The following is a 15,985-nucleotide window of genomic DNA, read 5'->3' on the forward strand; positions in this document are numbered from 1 at the left end:
AGCCCCAGGATGTAGATGCTGAGTTAATGGTAGATGTAGCAATCTCCCTTGCTATCAGCCTTTCTTCATTGAATGCTACTCTATTACTTCCCTTCCTATGTGCAACTGTAGTCTTCTCTGTCTCCAGAATGCACCTAGATGTTGGGAGAATTTTGTCCCCAAAGATTTTATCTGAAGTGAATGCCTTGTTTTTCCCTACCAACCATCTACTTCATTTCCTTGTGTTTCTTTTTTCAAAGTAGCTGATTAGCAGTTTACCACATGATAACAAGTATTAAGCACTTATAATGTGTCAGACACACGTAAGTTATGTTTTATATATACTTATCTTATTTAAAACTCGTAATTTCCCTTTGCTTTACAGGATCAGAAACTAAGGCTCAGAGAAATTGAATAATTTGTCCATTGTAGCAATGTGGTAACTTAACCAGTGTGGCTGAGTCAGGACTTAAACCTAAGTCTACCTTACTCCAAAGCCCAAATTCTTGAACATTACACCATGGAGACCGAGACAAATGGCAGAAGGGTGGAGGGGGAGTTTCTCCTTCAAATATTCAGGACATCTTGGGCTAAAGAACCTGGGTCTACCAGCGTTCAAGACAGATCAAACACTGTCACTGCCATGAATGTTTCACCAACTCTTTAAGGCATAGTCACTTGTTCTTATGTAAATTGTACCTCTCTGCAATAGCGTGTTATCACTGGCTTCCTTTTGGTAGCTATACTTAGTCTTTCTGAAGGTTAGGGATCTTCATTCCTTATTCTGAGTAGCACATTGTCTTGCATATAGCAATAACTCCATGTTTGATACTGATTTGGAGATAAAGTAAATGAAGTATTCTGGACATGTATTTGCTTTCTTAGCTTATTAATAAATGATGTGCTATTGCATAAAACCCAATACAACTAAACAAGCAGAAAGTTGGAAAGTACTGAAATGGTAAATATTTTTTGCCTCTAATAAATCATAGAATACAGCTCAGGAGATTTTTTTCACCCTCCATTCCCAAATTGTTGCTATTAGGGAATAAAAAGTAATTAGAGAGGGCAGAGACCCTTGGCATGCAGTCAGTACTTTCAGTGGAATATTTTTTAAATAAAAGAACACTTCCAGCCCAGAGCTTTTAGGTCCCGGTTTTATTACCACCGTATCTCTCTCAAGTCTTGGGGGAAGAAGCTGGGGATGTGTCTTGGAACAAGAACGCTGAGAACTACATTTCCCATGATGCCCATCTTTCGCACGCAAGCCGCGCTTGTGACGTCGCTACCATGGCAACCCAGGAGCCTGCGCTACCGGACAGATCTCGGAGTTCGCGGTCCGGTTGATTCTACACTGGGCCTTACGCGGCTACCACGACCCTGGGGCAGCCGAGCCACTATGCCCAGGTATCTATCTCTACAACCCTGCTTGCGCCTGGCTTACGCTCCCCTCTAGAGCCTCCCCTCTTCCCCAACCCACTTGGAAGGGATGGGCGTTGAGGAGGACAGGCGGCTGGAGGTATTTGCGGGGGTGGGGTGGTAAGAATCCATGCGTGACGGTGGAAGTAAATTGTGGGTCTGCCCTGCTTGCAACTCTTGTCTGGATGGTCAAAGGGCCGTAGGCACTATCCTTGAGAATGTGGATTTTGAAATAGGTAGAAAAGTTACCCAGTTGAAAAAGTTAAGAGATGTTGAAACATCATTCAACTCCAATCATTCACTTAAATAAGAGTTTCTCGCGGGCCACGAAATGTTCTAGAAGCTGGGTTTCAGGCGGCGAGCCAGACCACAAAGCCGCTTCCTCTGGGACCACCCCTCCGGGTGCAGGGGTTCACGACAACCATAAATGAGGGGAAACTTGTGAAAGCACTCCGAAAAATGTAAGATGACATTTAAAGGCGCATTGGGGTAGGGTTTTAATCACCTATTACCATTTAGCTTTTCCCTTCTATGATGTCAATTTTTAATTACTAGTTCTCAAGACCATACCTAAAACTTTTATGAACCACTTATAAGGATGTGGGTGGGGGTGGGGAGGAGAGGAGTCCGAGAGTCCATCATAGAGCAGGTTGAGTCTGTTCTCACACTGGATCCACGATGTGATCTCCATTAAGTTTATAAACCTTAAAAACTGTCAGCTTCCATTCAGCATGTAATTGGTTACAGTTATAAATATTTCCACCAGTGGCACGACTGGTTACAGTAAGTCCTTCCCTCTTTTCTTCTGGGAACTTGGAAAGCAGATAATCACATTATGAAGAAATGGTGTGTAATTGAGGAGCAAGCAGGCCCGGGCTGAGGCCTCACCTGTGAAATAATTGTGTGTATTTTAATGCAAACATTTAGAGTCACTTATTTTGATTTTTTGTAACTCCCTTTTTTATTCCTGGTTCTTTAATGATAATAATGATAAACACTCAATAATTTTAGGTAATTTTCGGTAATTATATATAGGCCAAACACTAACCTAAGTGAATTATCACGTTTTAACACTCATGATAATCCTGTATAGTTGGTATTCTTTTTTAAGCAGCATTTTAGAGATGGAGGAACAGAGATGAGCTTGGGGACTAGCACAGAAGTTTGCATATATTAAGTGTTCAATAAATACTTATTAAATTACTAAAGGAATGAAGAATCCAGAGAGATTGGGTAGCTTGCCCAATTTGGCATACTTTATGTAGAAAGTAGCAGATTCGAGCTTATATCAAATCTTGCTCATTTTTTTTTTTTTTAGTTCAATACTCCGTATTTCATTTAGGGTTTACTTTTAAAAAATGATATAATCTTATTTGTATAAAATATATGTATGTAGACTAATGAAAGGATGATTTTCCAAAGTGATTTTCGGTGATTTTTTCCCCTTTCTTTATATTTTAAAAAAGAAATCTTGAGCCAGAAAATATAATTAAAAACAAACAAACGAATTCCAGGGAGCAAAGATTATGTGACACATTGGTTTTGCACGTTCACCATTTTCCTAGATGTTGGTGGTTTTCAAGTTGTACATTTCCAAAAGTCATTGTACATTCATGTGTGTGTGAGAGGCTAACACATACAGCTTTCAGCCTTGCCCGGAAGCCCTCAAATCCGGGTGAAAAAGGCTCGGTTTATCATTTTCCTGTTTCTCTGATGCACAAAGAAAATGACTAATCCTCAGAAGTTTTATCAGCGCATGGTCCCCTCAAGATAATGTCGATTTATTTCACAAATTTGACTGAAATAAAATTTCTCTGAGCTTGAAATAAATTTTAGAAAGGATTCTTTTTGTTTCTCTAAACTTTGGTTTTCTGCCTCTCTTACAGTGAAACACTCTGGGAAATCGCAAAAGCTGAAGTGGAAAAACGGGGCAGTAATGGAAGTGAAGGTGATGGAGTTGAAATTGGAGAAAAGTCTGTCTTCTTCATTGGCAGTAAAAATGGGGTAATGCATTTTTTCCAACCTTTTCTTCCCCCAAGTTTTGTGATGATTTAACAACCAGTGGTAAAATTTATTTTAATACTTCGGTGAGAATTTAGATACTCCAGCTCTTTAACCAGATGACCAATCTCTGGCTGGCTGGTTGGATCTGGCTGGGTGGGTGGGGACCAACATCCAGCCTGACTCTTGTCAAGCGGTGTGCCCTGACCTGGATCACAGCATCTCGGAGGAAGAGGTGCTTGTTCCTGATTAGACAGCCCAGAGAAGTCTTCTTTTCCCAATTTGCACAAAGGACCCATAAATACTCTTTTCATGGTCATGTTTATAGATAACTTGTACAACTGAAACAAGCGTATAGACGATAAAAATATGAACTATATAGAGTATAACACATTTAACATTCACTTTTCTTAAACTAGTGTCACTAGACACTGAAGGGAACTTAGCGATAGTCTACTCTTCTACAGTAGGGGTCTTTAGCCTGGGGTCCTTGGAGGTATTTATTGGGGGTCCATGAACTCCTTAGAAATGTATGCAGAATTGTGTACAATTGCACACCAGTGTCTTTTTTCTTTTTAATGGGAAATTAGATTCTCCAGCGTTCTAACATCTCCCCAAAAGGTTAAGAACCACTGCAAGCAGTGTTTATATGGTCTAGGTTTGAATACTTCCAGCAATGGGGGTGTTCTCTTTCACAAGGCAGCCTGTTTCAATTTTTGTTATTAGAAAATCCGAGTTACAAATCCTTTTTACTAGAAAACCAATGTCTGTTTCATTGTAACTTCCACCGTTGGTCCGAATTCTGACCTGTGAAAGTATAGGAGTAAGTCTAATTCTTCTACTTGTTAAACCTTCAAATATTTAAAAATTGCCCTTCAAATAGTGGCAACCACCTTGTCTCCCTGAGTCTTTTTCAGCTTTAGCATTTCTTTCAGCCATGCCTCTGTCATGAACTCTCTGTCAGTTGTGGATTGTCTTATCTGCCTTGATTCTAATGTGTATTTCTCAGGATGGAACAGAATTTTTGAGGTTTTGCTTAACTACTGTAGAAAGTGTAGATACCTTCTGTGTCATGGATGCTATATGTCATGGATTGTCTGTCTGTCATGATCTGGTAACTCAACTGGAATTATTCTAATGTGAAATTCTCAGAAGAGAACAGAATTTTTCAGGTTTCGCTTGCCTACTGTGAACTAGGACAGGTCTGTCAGCTTCTTTTTCCAGACGCTTGAGCTCCTGTTGTTGTATTGAAAAATGTTGGGTAGAGTATAGCTCAGTGGTAGAGCGTGTGCTTAGCATGCATAAGGTCCTGGGTTCAATCCCCAGTGCCGCCATTAAAAAATAATGATAATAAACAAACAAACAAATCTAATTCCCCCCAAAATAAATAAAAATAAAAATAATTTTTTAAAAATGTTAGTAATCCCATAACCCTGCTCACTAGGGATGAGCTTGGTCTCTGCAAGTCTTTTCATTTATGCTGTTGTCCTTCATTGTATTCAGTTGGATCCTTTGTTACAGTCTTTTTTTATTATTTTAAATTTACTTTTATTAAAGTAATTCATGTATGTAGTTTAAAAATTTAAAGATTATCAAAACGTGCATAAGTAAAATAACAAACCTCTCCACATTGTTCAGAATCTCTCCTCAGAGCCACTGTTTTCATATCTTTTTACTGTTTCTTCTGCAAGTTACTTCTGTATTTCTGAATAGTGTGCTTCTGGGCTATTCCCAGACTTTCAGTGTTAGACACTGCTGAATTTCTGATAATAGTAGAAGAGTATTTTACTATCCTATTTCTCTCAAACTCCTACTTCCAGCTACATTGTTGTTATCATTCTAGGCTAAATCAATATTCAGTGTTAATTTATTTTAAGTATCTAAATTGTTTTGCTGTTGTGCCAAGTGCAGAACTATGATTATTTCCTTTCTCAAATAACTTTTTCCTGAAGTTTAAAACTTTTAAAATTTGCTTAGTTTTCATATGTACCTTAGTTTTTATATGCATTGCCCCAAACTTTTAAAACAACAAACATTATCTCACCCAGTTTCTGAGGGTCTGGAATCTCAGAGCACCTTAGTTGGGTGGTTCCGGCTTAAGAATTTTCGAAAAGTTATAGTCAGGGTGTCATCAGAGACTAAAGTTCTCTCTCGGCTCAGCTGACCTTGAGACTCGGTTTCCAAGCTCCTTGACATGGTTGCTGGCAAGAGGCATCAGTTACTTGCTGGCTGTTGGCCAGAGGCTTTAGTTCTTCACCATGTGGACCTCTCCACAGGGCTGCTTACAACATGGAAGCTTGCTTCATCCAGAATGAGAGATCACAAGTGAGAGGGTATCTAAGACAGAGGCCACAGTCTTTTATAACCTAATTTTGGAAGTGACATGCCATCACTTCTGCCATATGCTATTGGTCACAAAGACTGACTGTGGTCCAGTGTGTGAGGGACTACATGTGGCTGTGAATACCAGGAGCTAGGGATCATTTGGGAACATCCTTGAAGCTGGCTCCGAGGGTATCTATTGCTAATGCCTTCCACAATCCCCTGTAGACAGTCAATATAATTTTTCATGTGGTCAATTGAATCAAATCATCTGAAAGTTCCCCTCTCCAGCCAGAGTCCTCCCATCTTTGGACCTTCTGTGCTAGTCTGTACTGGTTATTCTTGGGGACAGCTACCTGCACAGCTACCATCCCTCCCCAACATCTTGGGGACTCCCTTTGCCTCTTTCTTGTGTTGGAGCTTCAGTTTCCTGGATCCTGTGTCTTCCTTCTTCTTAGTTTGTTTACTTATCTTTGTGGAGCACATTCTTTTGTAGTTTCTTGGGAAAGTATACATGAGAAGTAAAATTTATAAGACCCTGCATGTCTAAAATACCTTTATTTTACCCTAACTCCTGATGGAAAGTCTGTCTAGGTATAGAATTCTGGGTTGGAACGAGTCACTTAATCTCTCTCTAATCCTAGTTTCTGTGTGGGTCTGAATCATTTCTTTTGGGAAAGACAGAAAACTCAATTCAGACTGCCTTAGGCATGATCTTGAGCAGTTGATAACTGCCTACACTATTTCTACTTTACCTATATTCCTCTTGTGATGTCTATCATGAGATATCCTATGTGTAATTCATTTCATATGGTCAGGCAACAGTCTCTGGTATATTGTCATGGGATTATATATGTTCTGCTCATTCATTTTCATTCAAATGCATTTTTTAGTGAAGTATAGTCGATTTACAATGTTGTGTTTAAATATCTAAGTCAGATTCTAAGTAAGTTAGTATCTTAATAATATTCATATTTTGGATTCAGTTACTTCACTTTTAGGAACTTCATTTAAAGAATAATTGAATTGTACCAATGATGTTTGTCAAAAGGTTGTTTATTGTTGTGAAAAACATGGGGGAAAAGGACAGCATATTCATTGGAACACTTTATAGCACTAGCTGTAAGTTTCTGTTTTGTTTAGCCAAGGGTACAAAAGGTTTTGAAAGTGGCCATACAGAGCTGGAGTAGATGCATCATATCTGCATGCAGCTTTGCTTAGCCCACAAAGTTCCTGCGAGAGACGCAGAACTCCTGGTGACACTGTCTAAAAAATGTCGAGGCTTACAAATCCAAGATGCCACAATTCATGTAGTATCATAGCCTGTTCCTGTTTGGGGTTCATATTACAAACCTCCTTCAACTTACAGTGGGATTGCATTCCAGTAACATCATCAAGTTGAAAAATAATAAGTAAAACTATCCTAAGTCAGGACCATCTGTTTTATTATATTATAAATACTACCATTTTATTTCTGCTCTTCATGCTTCTACCTAAGGGCATGTTAACAGATGTGAAGCTTTTAGGAACTAACTTCTGCATCAGTGAGACAACATTTTTACCAGGCCGCATCAGTGCCCAGGTAGCCCGAGCACCCCTGTCTCTGGCTGCGTCTCAGAAGGATGGATGGATTTTTGAGACCACACACTAAAGCTGAAGAGTTATTACTGTGGGGCTTCCTGAAGAAGTGGTTAGAGAATGCGTGGTTTGTGTGTGTGATTTTGGAAGTGGCACAATTTCCAGTAGTGAAATGGTTCGATAGAACCTTAAAAGTGACATGTGGCAGAAGCAGAGTGAAGGAAAAGGTCTCTTGAGGAGGCAAAGGCACTGAGAGGTTGGGGTCTTAGGTGGGTTGCCCATACATACGTGGGTGTAAAGTTGTTTTTTTTTTTCATTTTTCAGTTTTATTAGGTAGAATTGTTACAATTTGACTGCACATATACAATGTATTGCGTATAAATACATATACACAATATACTGCACATTTAAAAAAATTACATATACGTACTGTTCATTGTTTCTAAGAACATTTAGAGCTTTAGCTTTTTAAACTTACATAGTTTTCAAAGGAATGAAGCCAACCACAAAATAAGAATTAATTCAAAAAGATACACACACTGTGGGTGTGAAGTTAACAAGACCAATGACAGTGGCTGAGAGGGACGGGGAGACTGTGAGCTGAAAGAGACAACAACCATGAGTGTAGACTGATTTAAGCCTCTAAGGTTTATACAAGAGGAGGGAAGCAGAGTAATTGTTCAAAGGTGGCACTGGGAGCAGGGAGGGCCCTGAAGTACGTGGGGGTGGTGAGAATAAAGACTGCAGAGGAAGTGGTCCAGAAACAGCCATGTTTTAGTTCAGGCTGATAGGTACAGAGAACATTCTGAAGAAGAAGTTGAGGGAAGGGCAGTTTGTCTGTACCATGGAGTTGGAGCTGTAGAGTGGAAGGGTTTTAGAAGGGAGGGGATTATTATGCCAGATGAAGGGGTGTGTAGAGGATTATGGGATTAGAGTTGCAGTGAATTTTTAAAATTTGGATCATTATTTTAATGATAATCTAAAAATTGATTTCAGTGTCCAGAGTTGAGTTTATTTGGAATTCCCCCAAGTAGTTCTATACGTTTATATGAAATTATAATAAAAATAATTTAAATCAATACTATTGGACCATGAGAATTTGAGAAAATTGTCTAGAAATATCTAAGATTCCTTCCAATTCTAAAATATGGTTAGTCTGTATACTTTCTTGTACATAGAATACATTAATTTTTAGGTATTGTAGTCCTCATTTATTTAACACTACTTGTGACACATGTTTGGTGTAGGATAGAAAATCCTGATTATCTTAAAGAAGTTAATTACCTAGAAGTTTATCACCTGGAAACATTCACTATTAACATGTGATGTCTCTCTAGATTTATTTGTGTTTATTTTTCTATATATATCTATGTATGTGCATCTCAAAGAAGTAGGAAAAGATTTATTTTTAATTGGAAAACTGCGTCATGCCACTCTATTATGCATGTCTTACCTTGTCAGTATGTGTATTCCTACATCATCATTCCTAATAGCTGCATGCTGTTTCCTTATATGGCTTATCATAATTAATTTAGCCAGTTCTCTATTTGGAACATTTCTATTGTTTCTAGTTTTTCACTTTGCTATAACACCTACCTTTAAATGTCTTTCAATAATATACATTTTTAGTACTAGTCCAATTGTTTATGTATCTCATTAGAAAAAAGTCATTCAGTTTGATCATAGCCCAGATATAATCTGGAGTAATTTATTTATGATTTTTTTTTTGGTAAATGTTATAGGTTTCTTGGTTTAAAAAAACACACATACAGTAAAATAATCTATGTTTTTGGTAGTTCAGAGTTTTCCAAACTGCTTTTCTTGGATCCTAAAGGTTTCCTTCAGTACAGCTTTCCCTGCTGCTCCTCTTTTATCTATTTTCTTCTAAGAGATTATCCATTTAAAAAGAAATAAGTTTTACTATTAAAAAAAACAAACAAATAATGATTTAAACCACTGAGCTCGTCCCTGGTTAAGAGGTGAAGTTAAGTTTCATGATTAGTGGCAGAAATGGGACCAGAATCTGTATTTCATGACTCCTGAAAAGACAGTTAGGATAAGTACATCTTCTAGAAATAAAAGAAACCAAAAAAAGTACTCTACTCTGTATTGCTCACTTTGAACGTGTTTGCAACATGTCCTTTATTTGTATGTTATCTTTTTTTATTTCCACTTCAACAATTTGGAGTTAAAACATTTTAGAAGACACTACTCATCAGCTTAACCAGTAATTAGCGTTGATGAGTAGAGAGAAAATTTAAGACAGCTGCCAAGTTGACCACTAAAATGAGGTATGATTTGCTAGTATTTGTCATCTGCGGGACTTTATAATTATAATAATAGCAGTGTAGTTACACTCTGATGGAAAGTTGACAGTTAACTTTTTCCACTTATCAAACTTAGGAACAATTCTGAAAGTTTCTAGTTTCCAGGTAATTTATCATTCAAGTGATTAAAAGCTATTTTGGGCCACAATTATGAACAATAATAAAATTTTACATGTGGATGACATTAACACAGTGTTCTTTCTTTCTGAATTTCCAGGGGAAGACTACTATTATTCTAAGGTGTCTTGACAGGTAAGTGTTACATTAACCTCTAGAGACTACATTTTTGTGTATTCTTGTTGTGTGGGACAAGTTAGAACCTAAAAGACATATGGAAAGAGAATAATTTTGAGGCTGAAACAACATACTTTAATTCTTAGTGACTTAGTATGGCTTTTAAGATCTCCTTTAAAGAAAAAACAGCAGTCAAGCAAAATGTACAGGATTAATATTGGATTTCCTTATTTGGGGGAAGAAATTAACATAATTACTCAGCCTATGATAGTAATTACTTTTTTTGGCTATGCTACTTTGATATTTAATTTTTTTATTCTACTTATTTGAACATTGATTATAATCTTTAAATTGCTCATGGGTACATTTTGAAGTACATTATTGATCCTCAAACTGTGCATGTTACCATTTGTTTTATATATTTTCTAACTTTCTATACCATAGAAGCATGCCAGCAGATTAATCCTAAATGGATTATGATTGGTAGGTGTTGCAGGAAGTTGATAAGGAAAGTCTTATTTGTTTGCAGCTCTCATTAGCTAAATGATGTCCATGTCTGAGCTGTGATTTCGGATAGAGACCTGTATTAAAGTCTTTCACTGATGTTTCCATTAAAATGGATAGTCTTTAGGTTCCCAGCTCCCCACATCCAGGCTGAGCATAAACCTGATGCCAGAGCTTCTCACCTGGCCCAGATGCAGAGAGCTTGTGCCCTGACACGGCCGTCAGTACTGCCAGCCCCGCTGCCTTCTCTGCCCCACAACACTGCCTCTGGGTGCCCCCAGTACATGCAGGTGCCATTATTCACCTCCACAGCTGCTACTAAAATCTGTTAAGATGGTTCTTTGAAAGTTTATTTAATTTTTGTGTAAATTTTTAATCATTTTTACTTCAGTTGTTATACAAGTTATAACTTTACTAATAAAGTTTTTAAGAGGAAGCAAAAATAAACCAGGCAAGCTGATAGCATAAGAAAAGAGTACCACCCATGATGGTAATGCTACTTGTCTTTATTATGCAGGGATGAGCCACCGAAACCAACCTTAGCTTTGGAATATACGTATGGAAGGAGAGCAAAAGGGCATAACGTAGTGAGTGTCTCTTTTAAGTAGTATTGCTACGCCATAGATGGAGGAGTGGTCATCCTGATGCTCTTACTATTTTCTTATCTACAGTCAGTAAACATAGCCAGCTGTACGCTTCATAGCTATGTACTTTCTAAACTCAAATGCAACTCAGCACACATGAAGCCAACTGAACTGTGAAAATATTTTGGCCTTTTCATTTATTATGTCTTAAAATGCTGGAATAAGATTCCTTTGTTACTTTATTGTACAGTTTTTCAGCACCTTTATGTTGTGCTAATGTGACTTTTTCTTCTTTCAAGTGAGAATAATATTGTGAGTTACCTTGTCTCCCCAAAAAATCTGCTAAAAATATGGATGTGACCTGTAGAATATTTATGAAAATATACTGCTCAAAATCCAAATTATTAGTAATTTTACATATAAATCTTGAAAGTGGTAATGCTATTTGAGACCACAGGCCCTAATTGCTTATAATCCTATTCTCACTTGTTTTAGTGTATCTGCAGAGGAAAGTTAGAAATTATTCAGGATAGAGGAATAGTCTGGAGTGTATATTGGAATAAGAAATCCTAAATAAATTCTATATTGGAGTTCTCACATGAAAAGATGCCATTTCTTAAATAAAGTTAGGTGTACGGAAGAACAATCTAGAATAGAAGGTCCTACACCTCCCATAACATAGGCAAATTTTTATAGATTGATCCAGTCCAAATGTTTGATCATTAAGCAATGTATAAAGAATTAAAACTGCCTGTTGCTGCTTCCTGGATTGGTTATTAATGCAAGTTGGTTATTAAAACTGTGAAATTAAAAAGAAAAGAAAAAACGTAATATATTGAGATGTTGGGAGAACTTTATTTTTGTGACCCACATGAATTTCTACATGAGTGATAAGCCTAGAAGTGGAATTACCCTTTTCGTTGGAAATTTTGAGACAACTTTCATATGCTTAACTTTTGAGAAGAGCTGTAAAAACTTTCCTTCATCAAATTGTTAATCAAGGGAGATTTTCCAATGCAAACGTATTTCCCCAACAAATAGTGATTCAAATATCAACAGCAAAACAATTTTAGTGAGATGATCACTTGTCAAAAATACAAAATACATATATTCATCTAAAACTGCTTTAATAACCATCTTTCTCTTCCAAATTCATGGTATCAGATAAATAAAAACTCATGCGATTCTTTTTCATCGTTTTTTTTTTCCTCTAAACTTTGTGTTATCAAGTTGGACTTCTCCATGTTCATTCTAAAAGATTCATGTCTTTCTCAGATTTAATGTAACCTAAGAGTTCTAAATGGAAGCACTTTATCAGTTCCTCACACAATCTTGTGTCCTGAAGGCTCCTCAGCATCAGGCCAGAAGCAGAGATGCCATCAGCTAGTAGTCTGGGAAGGTTGTCATGGAATAGATGGTCCTATTTCCAAGCTGCCTGATGGCGCAGCCCTTTCAATCTCCTAATGTTTGAGTCATGTAGAAAGAGGAGCAGTTGTTGCGTCTCCCCTTGTTCCCCAACCTGCCACTTGTGCTGCCCGTGCTAGGGCTGCTGTGTCCCCCTGGGAGTCAGGCACAGATGGTCTGCTTAACTTTTGCTCAGGTATCCCGACATGCAGCCAGGACTGCCATCTGTATGTCTGATTTGTCTTGTGAGCTTCTGCCTCCCTAAGTGAGGATGTTTTCCCGTTCAATTGTTTAATTTCTATCTAGAAAATAACTTTTCAAAAGGTAATACCAAATGTGTTCAGCTGGTTAATTTTATTTCAAATTTGAGTGTCTGTTTCTGTGATATTTACAGAATTGGGGCACTGTTTACTGTCTTCTATTAAGGTATTACCAGAATTGAGGCATTTATGTACACACATACATATTCTTAATGTTTCATTTTTGTTCTTTGGAATCGATGTTCTGATGCATGTTGAGGGATGGGATAGAGAAAGGAGAAAGTTCTGACTGCCAAGAAGGGGTTGATTGAGGACTGTAATATTCCATATCCATAATTATTATTGGCTTGTGCTAATAAAGTATAAGAAATATTTAAAATTTTAAAAAAAGCAAAAATTTTAATATGAAAAATACCCTGTTTTTTCAGCCAAAAGATATTGCTCACTTCTGGGAACTAGGTGGAGGAACTTCTTTATTGGACTTAATCAGCATACCCATCACAAGTGACACCTTACGGTAAGTGGGCCAGCTCCAGAACAGCTGTTAGTAAGTATCCAGTCGAGTCCAGTGGACTAGCCTTTTGTGGGTCAGAATTTGTAGGAACAGTTTTATGTTGCTGAAGGCTTATGTTCATTTCCTTTCTATGTGCTTAAACTGTAATGCTCTCAGAGATTTTAAAAGAACCAAGGTTCCTGGCCTGTGCTAAAATGAGACTGTTGGCATTCGAACTAGTAACATTTTGCAAGGCTGCAGACAAAAACCCCCAAAAAACCAAAACATGTCAAGTAACATCTGGGCAAGGAATTCACTTGGGAAAAATAAATTTGAAAACTTAATTCTTTCTAATACCCGTCCAAGTGTGAGCTAATTCAGCCCTGAGTTTTTCCTTAAGCTGGATATTATAACTTTGAATTTAATGCTAATTAATACCATTGAAGATTCATCCAAGGGAATTCTATGAGTTAGAGGAGGAAGAAAGTCTATTTTGAAGATTCATCCAAGGGAATTCTATGAGTTAGAGGAGGAAGAAAGTCTATTTGCTGACCTTAAAAAAATAGAACCGGGTGGAAAACCTCAACTCTTTAGTGGTGTTTTCTTGACAATATATCCCACGTTTTGGCCAAATCGGATGTGGAAAATTGTGACATTTCTCATAATGTTCCTGGGAACCCATCTTTGCCAAGAAAAACAAAATTTTAAAATCTGAAATATCTTACTCTTGTCAGAATTTAACACAAACCACTGGTCTAGTGCTGCCTGGACCAAATATGAAGGGCTTGACAATTATTTGCTACATTGCAGCCATTAAGATCTTTAGAGTGGAATTATTTCTTGTTAACAGGACAATCGTTTTTCCATAACTAGCTGGTAACATTGGTAACTTTATTTGTCCAGTGATTTTTTTCTTTTAAAGAAATATAATTTACTGTCTTTTACTTACTGCAAAAGTAATGTATGCTCACGTAGAAAACTTGGAAAAATACTGAAAGGTACATAGAAAGTTAAAGCACTCTCAATCACATGAAAAATAACCACTGTTAACATATTGAGGTATTTTTTTCAGTGTTTTCAGTGTCTGTAAGTAAAGTACTGTGTGCAGATATGGGATGTTTTATATTTACATTTAGATCCTGCTTTTTCACTTACAACCACCATTTTCCGCTGACATTACGTGGAATTTTACAGCCATATAGTTTTTCCTTTGTCCTTTAACAGAGACCAGTAATTGAAGCTGCCTGGGAATTGGGGCAGCTCTTGGTGGTGTGGTTAAGAAGAGATGGCGGGGGCGGGGAGGAGCTGAAGGAACCAGGGCTGCTGGTTAGCCTGGCCTGAGGGTGACAGGGGTGGAAAGGCTGGGAGCAGCTCTCACCTCGCTGTGCCCTGGCTCCAGCTCTGGCCTTGACTTGTCACATCACCTGTCACATTACCTCACTTCCCTTCTCCAGACCTGCTGGGCTGGTAGAAATTCTGTTTTCTCAGGAAGCCAAATCTTTCCACAGCTGCTTTAATGCGTCCCTTTCTGTGTTCCTGGTCTTCCTTCCCTGGAACCCCAGGGTAGCTGGAGCCCTCTTTAGGAGAGAAGGGGGGTCAGGGTTACAATGAACGGACAGTAGGGGCGCTGGAGGCCTGGATCCAGAGTGGCTTACTGAGTGGTTGAAGAATTCAGGGAAGACATTTCGCTTCTAATGTCGTTACATATCTCAAGAGTGTTTGGTGACTGGAATTAACTTGACACATAATTTCCTTGTGTTGGACAAAACCCAGCAACTTGAGAAAATATTACCCAATGCTATTAGATACTGTTTATCTTTAAGATGACTGTTCATAAAATAATTATAGCTGCATTGAACATTTCTATAGACTTTAGATAATTTGTAATACAGCATTTCCTGTGGTCTGCTTCCCTGTTTTAAAAGGTTGTGTTAAAAATTTTTTTTTTAGCTGTCATCTGCTATGAAGGTAAAAGTAACACAACTATTTCCAGTGTACTGGAAACATAAATTTTAATCTTGGAAAAAAGTTGAAGAATCCATTTCTCCTTTGCTTAAGGCAAAGTTACTTTCATTTGGAAAAAATGATAAATCTTATGTTATATATATTTTACCTCAGTTGAAAAAAATTAAACCATAGTCCCCTTTTATAAATATTAACCATACTGAAACCCTGAGAATAAAGCAGTTTCCTTACTATTAAAAAAGTATATATATTATTATTATTACAATTAAGCAAAACTGTTTATGAGCTTATTAAAATGACATAGATATGATTGGCTAGACAATTTAACGGCACAATAATTTTACAGAAAATCTTGATAATTAATGTCTATGAAGACTACTTTCTGTATTGAGACCTGTAGTATAGAATTTAGCTACTGTTTTGCTTTAATTGCACAAAATAGCTGACTTGCTCAAACTAAATAACCTGACTGTATTATAAAATAACTAACATATATTATAATTCCTTGCTATCTCTACTAGCAGAATGTTTGCCCTGCTGATCCAGGACATGTTGGCCTATGATATGGTTCTACACACTTATTATGACCATTTTCTGAAATACTCCTGGATTTATATTTGTTCATTTTTTTGTTGTTGTAAAATATTAATATAAAATACACCACTTTAACCATTTCTAAGTGTGCAGTTTAGTGGCATTAAGTATGCTCACATTGTTGTGCAGCCATCACCACCATCCGACTCTAGAACACTTCATCTTCCCCAGCTGAAACCTTGTCCACCTTAAACAGTAGCTCCCTATTTTCCCTCCTGCAACCCTGGGCAAACCCCACACTAGTTTCTGTCTCCAATTTGACTAGGTATCTTATGTAAGTGACATCAAACTTGTCCTTTTTTGAGTCTGTCTTATTTCATT

General features: G+C 37.4%; 1 protein-coding gene across 2 annotated transcripts in view; it reads left to right on the forward strand.

Annotated features, from left to right (window-relative positions):
- The first annotated feature begins 1,107 nt into the window (after positions 1–1,107).
- DYNC2LI1 (dynein cytoplasmic 2 light intermediate chain 1) overlaps positions 1,108–15,985 on the forward strand; it is a 28,782-nt gene continuing 13,904 nt past the window's right edge. Inside the window, exons 1-5 of one of the 2 annotated variants that reach the window (XM_014560976.2) lie at positions 1,108–1,386; positions 3,285–3,402; positions 9,844–9,878; positions 10,882–10,951; positions 13,041–13,129. In XM_014560976.2, the coding sequence (XP_014416462.2) occupies positions 1,184–1,386; positions 3,285–3,402; positions 9,844–9,878; positions 10,882–10,951; positions 13,041–13,129 (515 nt within the window). In that variant the 5' untranslated portion in view covers positions 1,108–1,183. The remainder of the gene's footprint in view (positions 1,387–3,284; positions 3,403–9,843; positions 9,879–10,881; positions 10,952–13,040; positions 13,130–15,985) is intronic. The other variant, XM_006186802.3, reaches the window with a different exon arrangement.

Source organism: Camelus ferus, chromosome 15 (assembly GCF_009834535.1).
Source record: "Camelus ferus isolate YT-003-E chromosome 15, BCGSAC_Cfer_1.0, whole genome shotgun sequence".
In the NCBI taxonomy this organism is placed as follows: domain Eukaryota; kingdom Metazoa; phylum Chordata; class Mammalia; order Artiodactyla; family Camelidae; genus Camelus; species Camelus ferus.